Below are 17156 nucleotides of genomic sequence, written 5' to 3'. Positions count from 1 at the left end.
AGCGCCCGTTTCCGCAGGCTCCAAGCTGAGCGCCCTCGAGTGCGTGGAAGGCCTGGCCTCGGGCCTGTACTCGGAGCTCTTCACCCTGCTGGTCTCCCTGGTGAACAGGTACGTGTCCGGGCCCTTCCCCACGGGGCAACACATGCCGGCAGGGAGCCTGCAAGCCCCGTGACCGGCTCCAGGAGGGGCCGGCGCTTCCTCTGACTCTGTCCTCCCCCAAGGGCCCTCAAGTCCAGCCAGAACTCGCTGTGCTCCGTGCTGATCGTGGACACGCCCGGCTTCCAGAACCCGGAGCTGGGGGGCTCGGCGCGAGGCGCCTCCTTCGAAGAGCTCTGCCATAACTACGCCCAGGACCGGCTGCAGGCCCTCTTCCACGAGAGGACCTTTGTGCAGGAGCTGGAGAGATACAAGGAGGTAGGCCTGCCCTGCGCCCTCGGGGCTGCCCCCGCCCCAGGGGGCCCCAGGGGGTCCCGCGGTACCTCTAGTCCCCCCCAGCCGGGAGCCCCTCACCGGCCCCCAGCTGGCCCGCCGCCCGCTCACTCACAGCCGTGCCCTTCCCAGGAGAACGTGGAGCTGGCGTTCGACGACATGGAGCCGGCCGCGGTGGACTCTGTAGCTGTGGTGGACCAAGCCTCCCACCAAGCCCTGGTAAGCCCCGCCCCGGGGTCACCCTCCTCCTCCCGGGTCTCCTGTCTCTCCTCTCCCCTTCTCAGAAGTTCGTTGGAGAACGCGGGCGTCCCCGCTCTCTGCCTCAGTTTCCTTCCCTGTGGGAGCTTCCTCTGGCTCTGGAGCTGTGAGCAGTGGCCAGGGTGCGGGTTCAAATCTCAGCCCTGCTCCTTTCCCCCAGTCCCTTATCTGTACTGTAGATGACAATGTAAATGTATGACATCAGTGATAATAGAGATTAGTAACATGATAAAAACTAGCATCATATAGCGCCTTCTGATCGCGTTTGAGGAAGTGGGTCTGGCGAACATCCCCACTTTGCAGATAGGGAGACTGAGGTACCCAGAGGCCGCTTGGCTCACACAGACCCGCATCTGCCTCCTGCCCACTGACTGCTCCCTCAGGTCCTTAGCTCCAAACCCTGGGTCCTCAGGGCTCGCAGACCCACGGGGCGGAGCCTCCCACAGCTGTGTGCCAGGGGAGCGGAGCCCGAGGCCACTGCTCTAGAACCCGGGGCCCTCCGGGGAGGGTCTTGGGGGGCCACAGGGACGCTCTCGCCCCAGGGAGCCGCCCCCAGGCGTGGATTCTAGCGGGGCGTCTCCCCTGAACCTCCTGGCCGACAAGGGCCTCCCGTCCCGCAGGGGTTGCAGCCAGAGAGGGGGGAGGCAGGAAGTTGGAGGCTTCTCTCATTCCTGCACTGGTGACGAGGACCCTGGAAGCCTCTGATTGGTCGCCTCTCAGGAGCACCTCGGTTTGCTATCTGCCCTTAATTAGGCAAATTACATAAGATGGTTTCTAATAGGAAAATTGGTGTTGTGGCGGATTGCTAATTTCCTTCCCTGCTCTGATCCCTGTCCCCCTTGGCTGGAGATTTGGGGGCTCCATCTGCCTCCGTCCTGAGCCCGGGGCACACGGCTAGGAGAGCTCCTCATGTCCCAGAGAGGATTCCTGAAAGTCTTGGAAAGACCTAGGATCAAGTGGGGTGCGGTGGCCGGCCCCTCCCGGCTACAGCGGGCCGAGCGTCAAGCTCCTTTGAGGGCTCCGTGTCCATTATAGACTCCCCCTCCCCCATTAAGGATTTCTGCTGCCAAGGGAGAGCCAGGCCCCCACTTATCATTCTGACGGCCCCCCGCGGTGTTCTTGAGACCCAGCCCAGTCCTTAACCACCCACCAGGTCCCACCTTGTTCTGCCAAGGCCTCTCCGGCGGCACCGGGATGTGAGCTCCCAGCATGGAGCCAGCTGGGGAGCGTCGGGGGCAGAGGGGAAAGGAGCTCTCTGTCGCTCCTGTCGGCCTCAGAGTCGGGTCGCTGGGGGGACCTGATGATGGCGGGGAGAGAAGAGGAGCGAGTTCCTTCTGGTCCACGGCTCCGCGGGCACTGATTATAACGTGCTCCAGACGCTGCGCTAGTCTTCTCTAGGGAAGGTCTAGGAATTCCTCTCCCCCCCCCCAGAGCAGTCAGGGGTCCCGGGTAGAGAGCCTGCCAGGACCTCACTGGCCCCCGATTCCAGTTTTCCCATTTCACAGATGAGGAAACTGAGGTCCAGATGAGTTAAGTGGCATAGGGAGCACCAGAGACAGAGCTCATCCTGTCCAATCCTCTCATTAAACTGAGGCCCACGAGAAGTGCCCGATTATATTAATGTCGGAAGTGGGATTTAACCCCGCTCCTTCAGAGCCGGTGGTCTTTCCCCTGTGCCCTACTTCCTCCACCCTCTCTCCCTAACCCTGTCTTCCATCTGACCTCACCATGGGTAGATTGTTGCAACTCCAGGCAACGTGGGCCCGTGCCCCCTTTCAGGTGCGTTCCCTGGCCCGGCCGGAGGAGGCTCGGGGCCTTCTGTGGCTGCTGGAAGAGGAGGCGGTCGTGCCGGGCGGTACCGATGAGGCTCTGCTGGAGCGGCTTTTCTCCTACTACGGCCCCCAGGAGGGCGACAAGAAAGGTAGAGCAGCACCCCGGAGGGGCTGGTCCCTTTGCGCTCCATAGTGAGCCACCTGGCTTTGCCCGGAATCACCTGTGGCTGAGCAGGATCTTGAGTCCAGGGGGCTCCTGTAGGGCAATGCCATTCTATAACCTTGATGTAGGTTACACTTGTGTGGTCATGCAAAACATATTTCCCTGTTAGTAAACCGTAGACCCACATAAAACCCCAAGGAAAATAGCGGATGCTGGGGTCTGTATCAGACATCACCAGTTCTCTCTTTGGGGACGGACAGACTTTTCACCGTAAGTCCTGCCAAGTTGTCTTGGATCATTGGATCTCTGAGAATAGCTAAGTCCATCACAGCTGATCGTTTTACCACGGCCTCCTGGGTCCGCTCCTTTCACTTTGCATCAGCTCGTGTAAGTCTCCCAGGTTTTTCTGAGAGCCTCCTGCTGTCGTTTCCTACGACACAGTGCTATTCCATCGAACCACGTTCTCCACCCTTTGCCAGCCTTGGGGAATTCTTCCCCCTCACCAGAATCTTTCCCTGAGCACTTCTTTTCCCTTCCTCTAGGACAGAGCCCCCTCCTCCGAAGCAGCAAACCTCACCACTTCCTCCTGGGCCACAGCCACAACACCAACTGGGTGGAGTACAACGTGGAGGGCTGGCGGAACTATGCCAAGCAGAACCCGGCCATGCAGAATGCCCCCCGGCTCCTGCAGGACTCTCAGAAGTAAGTCCTCCTGGCCTCGTGGGCTCCGGCCTAGTGGGGCACCAGGGGGCATGGAGAAAAGTTTCTCTTCCCATGGGGCATCCCAGAGCTCAGTGGGGTGGGCCATTCCTGCTTCCTGCAAGGCCTGGCACCCAATAAGCACCCAATAAATGTTCGTTGCCTTTGTTGTCGGCTCCCAAATGCCAGCAGGAGAGGCTAGCGTCGACCACAGATGATTCAGAAGGCTTTATGATGAAGTCACTGGAGCCCTGTGGAATTTGAGTTCTCTATTTAGGGGAAGCTCATGGTATCCAAGTCAAGGGGTCCAAGATGAGAATCTCTCCTCAAAGCTGGGTCTCATCCCACCACCTTCCTCCTGCCCCACCCAGGTCCATGGGCCTGCTGGGGTTTGGTGGAAAGAGATCCCATGAATTTAGATGGGAAAAAATGTCATCCATGTTTCCCCTAAGCTCCTACTAAAATTTAGCATTTTCTTTTTTTAAATAGTTTTTTATCAGGGGGCAGCTAGGGGGCGCAGTGGATAGAGCACCAGCCCTGAATTCAGGAGGACCCGAGTTCAAATCTGGTCTCAGACACTTAACATGTTCTAGCTGTGTGACCCTGGGCAAGTCACTTAACCCCAGCCTCAGGAAAAAAAAAAATAGTATTTTATTTTTCCAAATCCATGCAGAGATAGTCTTCAACATTCACCTTTGCAAAATCTTGTGTTCCAAATTTTTCTGCCTCTCCTCCCTTCCCTCTTCCCTAGGACAGCAAGCAATTCAAAATAGGTTAAACATGCATTTCTTCTAAACAAATTTCCATCTTTATCATAGGATTTTCTTCAGTTATTTAGAAGCATTATTCTGAGAAAGGGCTTATGGCCCAATGCTCTAGGGTATGAGAAAACTGATAGGAGGTAAGGGGAAGGGAATAAGCATGTGTATGGCACCTACTGTGTGCCAGGCACTGTATTAAGCACTTCACAATTACCTCATTTGGTCCTTACAACAATCCTAGGAAGAAGGTGCTGCTGCTATTCCCATTTTACAGTTGAGGAAACTGAGGCAAGCAGGGTTAAGTAACTTGCTCAGGGTCACACAGCTCTTGTCTGAAGCTGGATCTGAGCTCAGCTCTTCCTGACTCATGGGAATCGAGGTAGCAAAAATATCCCTTGGATGACAATTCTTGCACACCCCCATTCTCTGACTCGGCTCCTCCTGTGGGCAGGGGTTCTGGATCCCACAGCAATCCTAAGGGAGCAATGTATCATAAGAGGCACTGGACTGGAACTAATCCTGCCTCAGACACTTAATAGCTTGGGAACTTCCTCTCTGTTTGCCTCAGTTTCCTCAGAAAATGAGGCAAATGGCCTTTGAAATCCCTCTCGAATCTAAATCTATGCACCTGTGAGCCCAGGGTCTCTTCTGGAGGGGGTACAATAAATCACTGGCCACTTTTTTTGGGCATCAACAATAAAGGGATGAAGAGGCATTTATTGAACAATTATTATATGCCAAGTACTTATGTAGGGGGGTTGGGATGAGGGATGCCCCCATCATTTCGCTTGTTTAGAAGCTTCTTGGGGAAGAAACCCCTTTCCAGTTCAGCCTCCCTGCAATGTACAGTCCTGGAGCACCGAGTCCCAGAGCAACGAGAGGCTAAGTACGTTGCTCCGGGTCCCCACTGGCACCGGAGACAGGACTGGAACTCGGCTCTGCGGACTCAGATGTACAGGAACAGAGAGAGCTCTTGCCTTCTAGGAACTTTCACCCTAAAAGGGAAGGGTAGCCAGGGATGGAGCTTAGTCCTGGAAGTTCCTCATGGCAGCTGGCTGGGACCTGAGGAGCAGGTTGACCCAGCCCATCCACGGACAATGCAGAGTTGATCTGCTCATGGCACATGTAGTGCTCGGTGCTGCTGGTGCTGGGAGGGGGCGTCTCCCCGGTTATCCCACAGGTCTCCTTCCCAGCCACACTGGTTTACTTGCTCTTTCTTCTATATCTCATTGTATCTTCTGCTTTTGCACCTTCCCCTGTCCTGGATGCTCTGTTCCTTCCCTTCCTAGAATCCCTTCTCCCCTTTAAGGTTCAGGCCAAGGGCCAGTCCCAGGGGAGACCCTCGGTAATCTCCGGCCCTCCATAATCTCCGGATATTGGTGCTCTCCCCATTGCCCAAATTACTTTTTATTTGCCCTGGAAACATTTCGTGGGTGTTTGTGTCTCCCGACGAGCGGAAGTCCCCTGAGGGCAGGGACTCTGGTGTTTGTCTCCCCGGTGTCCTGGGTAGCGCCCAGCGCTGGAGCCCGACGCCTGGCGCGGGAACGGTTGAGCCGAGCTGACGGCTCTCCCCTGTGCTCTTTAGGAAGATCATCAGTAACCTGTTTGCGGGCCGGGCCGGGAGCGCCATGGTGCTCTCGGGCTCCATCGCGGGGCTGGAAGGGGGCTCGCAGCTGGCGCTCCGCCGGGCCACCAGCATGCGAAAGACGTTCACCACCGGCGTGGCCGCCGTCAAGAAGAAGTCTCTCTGTATCCAGATCAAGCTGCAGGTGGTGAGTGCGCTTTAGGCATTGACGCCCTCTCCAAGGCCCTCGTCCCCTCTCCTTCCTCTGTCAGCCCAGCTCAGCACGGAGCCAGAGAAGGGAGAGAACTTGGAGGCCTTCTCGTCAAATCCCCTCAAGGCCTAAGGGGACTTGCACAAGACCCTACAAAGGCAGGATCTGAGCCCAGCTCCTCTGACTCTCCAGTCCTCCCTTTCCAGCCTCAGCCAGCATCTAGTGCTTCCCCTCCCCACAACGTCACTTTGTATTGATTTTACTTCTATTTTGTGTCTTAGGTTCAGGTTTGTAAATTTTTTGTCTTTGTATCTAAAGTGTCTTGCATGGAGTTTAGCTATGGGAGGTGCTTGGGCTTGATTGATTGGAGCTGTACCCCAATAGCTTTGAAGATACTGCGCCCTGCAGGGGTAGAATCTTGGCAGGTCCCTGCCGAGGTGCGGGCAGCAAGGCTCTATGGATAGAGCGCCAGGCTAGGAGGCAGGAGGCTCAACCTTTCTAGACCTCAGTTTCCTCATCTGTAAAATGGAGCGTAATCCTAATTACCCCCTGCCCCCAGGGTTGTTGTGAAAATCAGAATGAGAAAATTGGCCAGAAGTGCTTTGCGGGCCATCAATCACAATATATCGCTATATCTGGCTTTTAAATCTTGTTTTCATTCATTTTTTGTTTGTTTCCAAATATCCGGATACCATTTCCAAATACATTTGCTGCCCTCTCCTACCCAGTGAGCCAATCCCTTGGAAGGAAGATTTTAACAGAAAGACTTAAAAAAACCAAAATTCAGCCACCTAACCGGCACGCTAACTGTGCCTGGTGGTGTGTGCCACGTTCCCAGCCATAAAGCAGCCCCGCCCCTCCGAGGGGACGAGGAATCTCCGCGACTCCTCCTCCTCAGAGTCCCCGGGAGCTGCTGCCCTTTCTGCTGTACTCCCCACCGGTCCGAATCCTCCAGTCAGCCCTTCTTTCGCAGGGAGAGTCCCGTTGCTTTCGTGGGCCGCCCTTGTTGGGCCGTTCCCCCGGTGACGGGAGCCGCTGTGTTTCGGGTTCTCCAGAGCCCGAGCCAGAGGCTCTCGGGGTCGGAGACCTCCCCGCAGACACCGATGGGGGCCCAGGTGTCCCCCGATGGCAGTTGGACAGTGGACACTTTGTTTTGTCTCAGAGTGTAGGCCCGACGGCCTCTGACTCAACATTCAGTCACTTTTTTTGGACAAATCACAATCAGATGCGATCAGATGTTCCCTCTTCCACTTGTCGGGACGCTCTTCCTCCTCTGCCCCATTTCCCATCTCCCCGGCTTTCTCGGAGCCAGGTCCCGCCTTCTTCCTTCTGAGTTCCCTCTGAAATATTTCCCACCCACTCTGTGTATTAGCTCACTTTGCACGTGGTAAGCTCCCTGAGGGCAAGCGCCGCCTTTGGCCCTTTTTGTGTCCCCACTACGCAGCTCAGTGCCCGACACATAGTAGGTGCTTGATTGATCCCAGGGCGCCTCGCGGGGGCTGACCCTGGAGGGCCATGCTGTCTCCTGTCTCCTGCAGGACGCCCTCATCGACACCATCAGGAAATCGAAGGTGCACTTTGTTCACTGCTTGCTGCCCGTGGCCGAGGGCTGGGCGGGCGAGCCGCGCTCGGCCTCCTCCCGCCGGGTCAGCAGCAGCAGCGAGCTGGACCTGCCTCCCGGGGAGCACTGCGAGGCCGGCCTCCTGCCGCTGGACGTGGCCCTGCTGCGGGCCCAGATCCGGGGCTCTCGTCTGCTGGACGCCCTTCGCATGTATCGCCAAGGTGGGCCTCCCCCCCCCACGCCCCCAGTCCTAGCCGGTCTCTCCCCTTCCTCGCCGCCTTCCCTGGAGCCTTCCTCGTTTTCCTCTTCCCAGCTCCTATCCCTTCTCCCCCCTTCTCCTGCCCAGCCCCACCTTGTCCATCCCCGGTGGATGGAGGGGCCGGGTAGTACTGGAGTCCTGAAGGGACCGCGTCAGGGTTGACGGCGTCCCCTAGGACTTTGAGGAGATGGCCGATGGGCTCCCACCAAGGGGATTTGAGGGTTAGTGGTTCAGAAAGAATCGGGCTCTGGGCTCTCTCCAGCAGGGGCAGAGACGCAGGGGGCCCGCACGTGGCTGACCTGTGACATCCTGCTCCTGGTGGGGGCCCCTGTGGCTCCCTGTCTACCTTACAGCCTCCCTTTCCCCAGCTCCTCCTTCCCCTACTTCCTGATGCCCTCCCCCCTTCTCCCTCTCTCTGTTCTCTCATTTCCTCTTTCCTCCTGTCCCCATCCCCCTCTCCCTGCGTAGCGGGGATGGAAGTCCTCCCAAAGCCCAGCGCTTGCACTCCAGACTTCCGGCGACAGGAGTCGGCCCGACTAGGCCCCGGGGCTGGCACTGCCCTCCCTCGTGTTGGGTCAGATTCTGGCAGAGAAGGAGGAGGGAGCTCTCTCTAAACCATTAGTGTTCAGAGAGGTTGGGGGGTGCCCGCGGGCTTCGCGGGGACGGGATGAAGGGCGTCTGCTCGCCAGGGCTTCCTTCCTTTTGCCTTTGGTCAGGTCTGAACAGTGGGTCCCCTGCAGGCCAGGGGGCCGTCCGCAGCCCTGGGACGTCACAGGCTCGGGGCCGTGACTGTCCAGCCCCCTCCCTCACAGAGGCCATCGGAGTCCTGGGCAGGCCCCGGGACTCGGGGGGGGGGGGGGTCAGTAACTTCACGAGTGGCATTTGAGCCGGCTCCCGCCGGGGGCCGGGGATGGCGGGGTCCCTCTCCAGCGAACCGCCGATAACCCTTCTCTCGGCAGCAGGGACTCCCTTTCCTGCTCTGAATAAATCATTGATCTGTCCCCATGTCTTGATATGGAGTTGGTGTTTATTATTTCAAAACCAGATTGTTACCGCGCTGAACCAAAATCAATGTACTTTACTCAAACAAGCGGGTCGATGAGACTGGCGGCAGAGGGGGGGCCCCTCCTCCCCCAAGGCCTCCCGAGCCATCCATCGTGCTGATGATTAATTAAGATGCCGGGCGTCTGCACCCGCTCTCTCAGCCCATCAATTTAATTGCAATTCAGATACAATCAATAGCGTGCTCCGTCCCGGCCCCTCAGAGGACCCCAGCCTCCTGTTCCAGTTATCAGGCACATGCATCAGCCTCGTTCCCAGGTTGGACGGCTGCCCAGAGCCGGTTGTGAGCGCCAGGGCCGCTCACCTGCCCGCCCCCCGCCCTCCCTCGGCCTCCCACTTGCAGGGTCCGGTTCCCTCCAGGGCGGACCCCGTTCTCCCGGCAGCACCAGGGCAGGTTCCTGGCTGTGTGACCTTAGGGTCATCTTGCCCCCCGCCTGCCTCTGTTCAGGCTAAATAGGAGCGAGAAAAACGAGGATTCTACAGCCCGTTTGGGTTGGCTAGTCTGGGAGCCCAAAGCCTCCTGGGAAGGCCTTTCTGGGGCCGCAGCTTCAGTCTCGCCCACTGCGATGTAAGCATCCGGCTTCTTTCCCTCATAAACGTGGAAGATAATGCATCATAATCCCCCACTGCTTAATCTCAGGTCCACGGTGATGGCTTTTTAAATATACGTATTTTTAATAGCTGTCTTTCCATAGAATAGTTTTCTTTGCGACCCTGTGCATTTTGCACATTTAAAAGCATTGTTCATGAGAGGGTTGGACCACGGGCCCCAAAGCTCCCTTCCGGGGCGCCTGCAGAGGTTCTGGGTTCCAGTCTCACCCGATGCTTGGGACCTCTCTGACCCTGTATCCTCACCTGCCAGGGCCTCGGGGGAGGGGGTTAGGGCGGGGGCCTAGAGCCCTTTCAGCGGGATCCGGGCTCACCCCGGGCTCGTCGCCCTCGCACCCGGACACTGCGGCGTCCCCCCTGCTGACGATGGCACTTCTCGTCCCGTCCAGGCTATCCCGACCACATGGTGTTCTCGGAGTTCCGGCGCCGCTTCGACATCTTGGCGCCCCACCTCACCAAGAAGCACGGGCGCAACTACATCGTTGTGGACGAGAAAAGAGTGAGCACTTTCCCCCGTTCTTTGCCGGCCCCTGTGGGGAGGACTCTCCCTTTGCTCCCCGGGAAGGGGACTGTCTGCTCCCTTGTGAGTGTTGGGGGGAGGGCAGGAGAGGCTTGGGCTTCCACGCCCAAAACGCGGCCGATCACAAGGGGAGGAGCTCGCTGTCGCTGGCGAGGGATGCTCAGAAGCCGCTCGGGAGCGGGCTGCGCTCTCCCTGGTCAGAACCGCTATTGCCGACATTCTGCTGATGGATACCGGGACCCCCCATGGCCCTGGTGTCTGCAGCCAGCAGCACGGTGGGCTCCCGGCCAGGGGAGGGGCTCAGGCTTCAGGGCCTCCCACAGTGGCCTGTAGAGCTGTGAAGCTGGAAGCCCCCTCAAAGGCCCACAGTGTCACATGGTAGGGGACAAGGGGAGTGCAGTGTGCCTGGCGCACAGTAAGTGCTTAATATGTGCTTGTGACTGACTCTGGACACGAATGACCTAGATCCAAATCTCACCCGAGATGCTTATTGCTTCTGTGCTTCTGGGTCAGTTACCTAACCTCTTGGTGCCTCGGTTTCCTTCTCTGTAAAATGAGCTGGGGATCTCTGAAACCCCTTTCAGCTGTAGAGCTGTATGACCTTGTTCATCCATCCACTGAGCACCAATCACTTACCAAGCACCTACTGTGTGCTGGGCCACTGAGCTAAGGGTCAGGTGTGTTAAACCCAAAAGCCAGTGTCCCGTCCTCCAGGGAGCAACCCCGACTCTCCTGCCCTGGGGGACACCGGGGGGGGTCTCCATGTGGCCAGAACTTTGCAGATCTGTCGGTGACTGACACGAAAGACGGCTTCCAGCTTCGGTTTCCTTAAGTGCTATTGGTGGGCCCTGGAGCGCCTTGGCTAGGGCCTTAATGCCCCCGTGTGCCCCTCCCCCCGCGGCCCTCCTTTGCTGGCCAGCCTCTCTTTCCCGGGGTCAGTCCCGGCTGCACTGATGGCGCGCCCCCTTTCCCTGCAGGCAGTGGAGGAGCTGTTGGAATCCTTGGACCTGGAGAAGAGCAGCTGCTACATGGGCCTGAGTCGGGTAAGTGGAGCCCAGGAGCCTGAGGAGGGGCCGCCCCTCCCGTGGGGACCCCCGGCCTCCAGAGGGCCAGAATTCTGCGCTTGTGACTCCTTTCCTCGGTTCTCCGTGTGTGTGTGTGTGTGTGTGTGTGTGTGTGTATGAGAGAGAGAGACAGAGACAGAGACAGAGACAGACAGAGAGAGAGAGAGAGAGAGAGAGAGAGAGAGAGAGAGAGAGAGAGAGAGAGAGAGAGACAGAGAGACAGAGAGACAGAGAGACAGAGAGAGAAGAGGGGGAGAACATAACTGGATTATCTGGCAGCCAGAGTACAGTCTGTAATGTCAGGAGGGAGTGGGCACAGAGCGACCTTGGACCTGCGCTGAGAAGATGGAGGAGAGGCCGGGCTCAGGAAGAAGGGAGCGGGGCAGGGAAGAGGGCGGCAGCATGGGGCCCCGGAGGACAAAGCCCTCTTTGCCTGAGCTGGCCGGGCGCTGCGGTTGCCGGGGTCCCACGGGCAGGCGGGGCAGGAAGGAGCCCGTGCAGCCGCCTTCTCACAGGCTGAACTCCTCATGTGAATGGAACGTGTTGGATAAAAGGCCGGGCACGCCCGCCCCCGGGTGCCAGTCTGCCGCCTGCCCTCCTCGTCACAGAACCGGCTGCCCGCCCCTTGCCTAGCACTGACCTCCGGCGTCCTCCAAGTATGTGGTCCAGGGCTGGGGCCGGAGGAAGGGGGCCCGGGGAGAAGGGGCCAGGGATCCGAGCAGGGCCGGCATCGAAGGGAGCAGGAGCGGGGGAGCTGGGCAAGGAGGGCTTTCTGTGTGTGAGCAAGTGTGAGTGAGTGTGTGTGGGGAACCTTGCTCTGGTCTCTGCTCTCTCACTACCTTCCTTTTATTTCTTCTTTCTCCTCTCTCTCTCTCTCTTTCTCTCTCTCTCTCTCTCTTTTTCTCTCTTTCTCTCTCTCTCTGTCTCTCTCTCCCTGTCTCTCTCTCTCTGTCTCTTGTCTCTCTTTTTCTGTCTCTGTGTGTCTATCTCTGTCTCTGTGTCTCTCTCTATCTCTTTCTCTCTGTCTCTTTCTATCTCTCTGTCTCTGTCTCTCTGTGTCTCTGAGCTGCCTCTGGCTCGTTCCTTCCCTGCCAGTATCAGTTCTCCTCAGCCTCTTTCGCTTTCTGTTCTCTGCTTTCCTTTCTGCCTCCCGCCAGCTCCCTCCTTCCCCTCCCTGTCACATTGCTCTCATTCTGTCTCTCGGTCCCATTGTTCTCTCTTTGCTCCCCACGCTCCTTGTCTCTGGTTTTGTGTCTCTGTCTCGACCCCCCTTCATCACTTTTGTTCCCTCTCTGACCCCCGTTCTCAGGTGTTCTCGGCCCACTGCTGAGATCATTTGGTTTTTCCTTGAAGAAGTTCACGCCCGTTCAGGGGTGATTCACCTCAAAGAGTGGGCCCTGCCAGCCAAGATCTGAGGCTCCTTGCCAGGGTGGGGGGCGTTTCCAAGGGGCTTTCTCCAGGCCAGGTACCAGACTTGGTCCAAAGCATTCTGGGCCCCCCCCCCCCCCCCCGCTGGCCCCTTCCAGACCGTCTCCTCAGGCCCCCGGGCCGCTCCGAGCCATCTTCACTCCTTTGGCTGAGGGGGCCAGGCCCTGCCCTTCCTCCTGCCCTCGGGCAGAGCCGGGGCCCAGCTGGGGTTTGGGGCCCTCCCCGTTTAGGGGTGACTGAGACCAGTTCCATTTGATTCAGAGTATCCCCAGTGTCTCCCGTGAGCAGAGACCTGCAGCGCTGTGGTGGGCAAGGCCGGAGGTGGTCCCCCGCTGCCCTGGGGAAGGGTTCCGGACTCCTTGGGCAGTGGGGCAAAGCTGCCAGGCCTTCCCAGAATGTTGTTAAATGCATAAAAGGAAACATGGCGAGCTCCAGAGGAAACCAGTTAGAGTAAAACACCATTGTCAAAACGTTTTTAAGTTCATGGAGCCCAGGCTGAACTCTGAGGATCCTGGGCTTCTGCTCCCCCTCTCTGAACCACTGCACTTCCCAGCCTTAAGTCTCGGGACCCTTTCTGCTGTATTCATTGTTTCCTCTAGGGAAATTCCTTGCTGTCTCCCTGTCTTTCTGTTTCTCTCTGTCTCTATCTCTGTCTTTGTCTCTATTCCTGTCTCTGTCTCTGTCTTTTCCCTCCCCCCTCCCTGCTTCCTCAAGCTAGGAATTCTGCCCAGATGTGACTGCCTGGTCCTGGGGGGCAGCACACCCCCGGCCTCCTCGGGGGGCTCAGACCCTTAAATCCAGGGGCGCTGCTGTGGGAGAAGGCCCGCGGTCCAGCTCAGAGCTGCCCTGGGGAGCGACGTTTGGGGCTATTCCATCCCCTCCGCAGAAAACGAGGGGAAGAGAGAGCCCTGGAGAGAGCCCGGCCCTGGAGGCCGGGAGGGAGGCCCCGCCTCGGGCTGCCCTCTCTGTTCCGGCCTTTCCTAGAGAAGAGTCAGTCAGTCCCCAAGCAGTGATTAAGGCAGAAGGGACGGTCCCTGCCCTCTGGAGGCTTCCCTTCTGGGGAGAGACCCCGGGGCCACATTTAACAGATCTGGACGGCGCTTGTTGAGCCAGAGCTGGGGGGAGCCTGCACCTGCTCCCTGGGGCCACTGCCGTCCACTCCGTGGTAGCCCATGCCCGCTTCCAACTGAAAGGCAGACGTGCCCGCCACGGAGGGGAACCGGAGACTTCTGGGCCGTGAAGGGCCACGGGGGCCGCTCTATTCCTCTGACTCCCCCCCACCGCAGGCCGGGCTCTGGCCAGGCGTGAGGGAGTGAGGGGCGAGGCCGCAGCGGGGGCGCCCGCTGGGCTGGGACCTGCCGCGTCTAACCTGTAAGACAGGTCCCGTGCTAGCCCAGCCACCGCCCACCCCTGGCTTCACCACCAAAGAGAGGAAGCTGGGGCGTGGGGAGGGGCTGGGGCGTCGCCACATGAAAGAGGAGGCTGATGGGGATGAAGCTGAGCGGCAGGGCTGGGGCCGGGCCTCCCCCCCCCATGGCCCCTCCGGTGCGGGCAGGGCTCTGAGTCTGACGTAGCCAGCCGGGCTCCCTCCGGAGTCACCGCCCCCAGCCTCCCCTTCACAGGTGGGAAGCTGAGGCCGGGCTCTCTGGGGGCGGGGAGCGGCCTGGAACCCTTGGGTTTTTTCTCCCGGACACCGGTGGGCAGTGCCGGCTCTGGGGCCCGCCCCGCTGGTGGGGGGGACACCTCCCTCACCCATCTCTCCCTTCTCCCCTCCTGTGTCCCTGTCGTGTCTCGCGCCTGCGGGCCCCCTCTCTGGTTCCCCTCCCGTTCGTGCCGGGCTGGCTCCGGCCACTTCCAGCGCTCTGCCCTCCCGGGCCCCGCTTGCCCGGCTCCTGCTGACGGCCCAGCCCGGCTCCCTGCCTCTACCCGCTTCCTCTGCCCCCCAGGTGTTTTTCCGCGCCGGCACCTTGGCCCGGCTGGAGGAGCAGAGGGACGAGCAGACCAGCAAGAACCTGACCCTGTTCCAGGCAGCGTGCAGGGGTTACTTGGCCCGCCAGCACTTCCAGAAGAGAAAGGTACCGTCCCGGGCCTCGGCCCTGCTGCTGCCCGGTCCCACACGTCCCTCCACGTCTCGCTGCCCGGCTGGTCGGGGGCCCAGGGAGAACCGGGGGCGCGCTGCAGAGGGCCGAGAAGTGGGGTCAGGATGGGACGTCAGGGCCAGACGGTGCAGGAAGCGTCCCGAGCCTTCCCGGGCGTAAACCCCTGGGCAGCCTGGCAGTCCTGTGTCCCCTCCCCCAACTTATAGATGGGGATAGTTCTAGAGATGGGAGCAACTTGGTCAAAGAGGCGGGGGAGGGATTCGAACTCGGGCCCTCTGATTTCTGCCACTGCCCTGGGGTGACTTCCCAGCGAGCCCAGAGGGGGGGCTCGGGGCTCGGGACGCTGGGTCTTTCTGTGAAGATTAAGGAGCTGTGTCGGAGGCTCCCTTCCCATTAGCAGCCGGCACCCGCTCGGGCTTCACAAGATTAGGTTTTATGGAGCTTCCCGGCCAGGGCCCAGAAAGCAGAGGAATCAGTCCCAGGAGAGCAGGGCAGGGAGCTCCGGGGCGGGCTCCGGGCGAGCGTCAGGCCTGGCCCCCCCTCTGGCCGCCCTCCGGGCCGGTGCCGACAGCGTGGGATCTGGGGCCGGCTCCCCCATTGCACAGATAAGGAGACCGAGGCCCAGAAGAACGAGCTGTGTAATGCAGGTGTAGAATTTGAACCCAGCCCTGGGCCCGGGCGCTGTGCTGAGAGCTCCTGTGCTTGCAGATCCAGGACCTGGCCATTCGCTGCGTGCAGAAGAACATCAAAAAGAACAAGGGGGTGAAGGACTGGCCCTGGTGGAGGCTGTTCACGGCCGTGCGGCCTCTGGTGGAGGTGCAGCTGTCCGAGGAGCAGATCCGCGGCAAGGACGTGAGTCGGTGCCCCCCACCTTGTGGCGCCCTAAGGGGCCGGCTCTCGGACCTGCCCCTCTGTCCCCAGCGTGCTTGTGGTTGGGCAGGCAGGGGCGGACACCAGGGTGAGGGGGCTGGCCACGGTCTCCTGGGGGGCCCATCCTGCCTTTCTGCCTCCCCAGCCTACAGCTGAGCCGTCCGTTTGTTTGGCAGAGCAAGCTTGGTTGTCCCCCCAAATTCCTGGGCAGCCATTGGCCCTTGGACCCCCCTCCCAGGATGCTTTAGAGCTAGGTCATCCAGTCCATTTTTGCAGAGGGGGAAACTGAGGACCTGAGAAGTTAGTGGCTTGGGGCTCCCTGCCCAGCCTCCTCGGGAGATTCTGGGCCCAGGATCAAACCCTCCTCCTGGGGGCGGAATCCCCTCGGGGGCAGGGGGCGAGGGGCCAAGGCCCTGTCTCTCACAATGCAGGCGCTCACTACTGGTACTTTTCTGGTTCTAGGAGGAAATTCAGCAGCTGCGGAGCAAGCTTGAGAAGGTGGAAAAGGAACGGAATGAGCTTCGGCTCAACAGTGACCGGCTGGAGACCCGAGTGAGTCGGCCTCCTTGACCTTTGGTGGGCCCCACAGGTGGCTGCCAGCCCCCCTCCCCCCGGCCCCCCTTCCCCCGGCCCCCTCGCCCCGTCCCCCCTCGCCCTGTCCCCCCTCGCCCCGGCCCCCCTCGCCCCATCCTCCTCGCCCCGTCCCCCCTCACCCCGTCCCCCCTCGCCCTGTCCCCCTCGCCCCCTCCCCCCTCGCCCCATCCCCCCTCGCCCCATCTCCCTCGCCCCGCCCCCCCTCGCCCCGTCCCCCTCGCCCCATCCCCCCTCGCCCCATCCCCCCTCGCCCCATCCCCCTCGCCCCGTCCTCCTCGCCCCATCCCCCCTCGCCCCGGCCCCCCTCGCCCCGTCCCCCTCACCCCGTCCCCTCCTCTCCGGGTGTGGCCACAGGGACTGGCCGGCAGGGGCGCGTGGGGGTCTCCCTCTGTGACCCAGGAGAAGCCCCGCGTCCCGCGGCGTTGCCGGGTGCCGGTTGCTCTGGTACCAGTCTCCAGGTGGGAGAGCTGCCGGGATGACTCTCCCCTCCCCCTCCTCCCCCCACAGATCTCAGAGCTGACATCGGAGTTGGCGGATGAGCGGAACACCGGGGAGTCGGCTTCCCAGCTCCTGGATGCCGAGGCGGCCGAGAGGCTCCGGGCGGAGAAGGAGATGAAGGAGCTGCAGGTGAGGAGGGCGCGGGCCGGCTGATGGCTCTGGGCCCGTCTCCCCACCCCCGGAAGGGAAATGGGCCCGGGCCACGCTCCCCTCTGCGGCCTCTCCTGACAAAGTGAAGGCTTGGCTGTCCCGGGTGGGGGGTCCTCCTGAGCACTCCCTGTCCTCCCGCCCCGCAGACCCAGTACGACGCCCTGAAGAAGCAAATGGAGGCCATGGAGATCGAGGTGATGGAGGCGAGGCTGATCCGAGCTACTGAACTCAATGGGGAGATGGATGACGATGACGCAGGTGTGTGTCCAGCGGGAGGGGGGTGGGGCTGGAGTCAGAGACCCTGTCTGAAAGGTCACAACCTCTGGGGCCCCGTTCCCTCATCTGTAAACAAGGACTGGCCTAAGTAGACTGTGAGGTCCTCCTGGGGGTCTTCAAGTGGCCCCGAGGGGGCTCTGAGGGAAAAACCACCTTTATTTTTAATTACCTCGAACTCTTAAGCGGAGCGCTGCCTTCACTTATTTAAAGAGTATTATTTTGAGAAAAAGCCTGGAGGACTCACTAGGCTGCCCAGAAGACCTGTGACCGGGCAACTTTTATTCCAAGCACACTCCTGGTCAGGACTGG

The 17156-nt window shown here is 60.1% G+C and overlaps 1 protein-coding gene across 10 annotated transcripts in view; it reads left to right on the top strand.

Annotated features, from left to right (window-relative positions):
- MYO18A (myosin XVIIIA) overlaps positions 1-17156 on the top strand; it is a 137536-nt gene that overhangs the window by 87907 nt on the left and 32473 nt on the right. For all 10 annotated transcript variants that reach the window (XM_074263752.1, XM_074263751.1, XM_074263750.1 and 7 more), the window contains 14 exons: positions 18-108; positions 222-414; positions 562-648; positions 2467-2608; positions 3165-3324; positions 5668-5854; positions 7396-7639; positions 9738-9847; positions 10846-10911; positions 14307-14435; positions 15168-15311; positions 15792-15881; positions 16431-16550; positions 16718-16829. In XM_074263752.1, the coding sequence (XP_074119853.1) occupies positions 18-108; positions 222-414; positions 562-648; positions 2467-2608; positions 3165-3324; positions 5668-5854; positions 7396-7639; positions 9738-9847; positions 10846-10911; positions 14307-14435; positions 15168-15311; positions 15792-15881; positions 16431-16550; positions 16718-16829 (1875 nt within the window). The remainder of the gene's footprint in view (positions 1-17; positions 109-221; positions 415-561; positions 649-2466; positions 2609-3164; positions 3325-5667; positions 5855-7395; positions 7640-9737; positions 9848-10845; positions 10912-14306; positions 14436-15167; positions 15312-15791; positions 15882-16430; positions 16551-16717; positions 16830-17156) is intronic.

This window comes from Sminthopsis crassicaudata, chromosome 4 (assembly GCF_048593235.1).
Source record: "Sminthopsis crassicaudata isolate SCR6 chromosome 4, ASM4859323v1, whole genome shotgun sequence".
NCBI classification, from domain to species: Eukaryota; Metazoa; Chordata; class Mammalia; order Dasyuromorphia; family Dasyuridae; genus Sminthopsis; species Sminthopsis crassicaudata.
The sequence above is the reverse complement of the archived record's forward strand: the minus strand, read 5'-3'. Positions and strand labels throughout refer to the sequence as shown.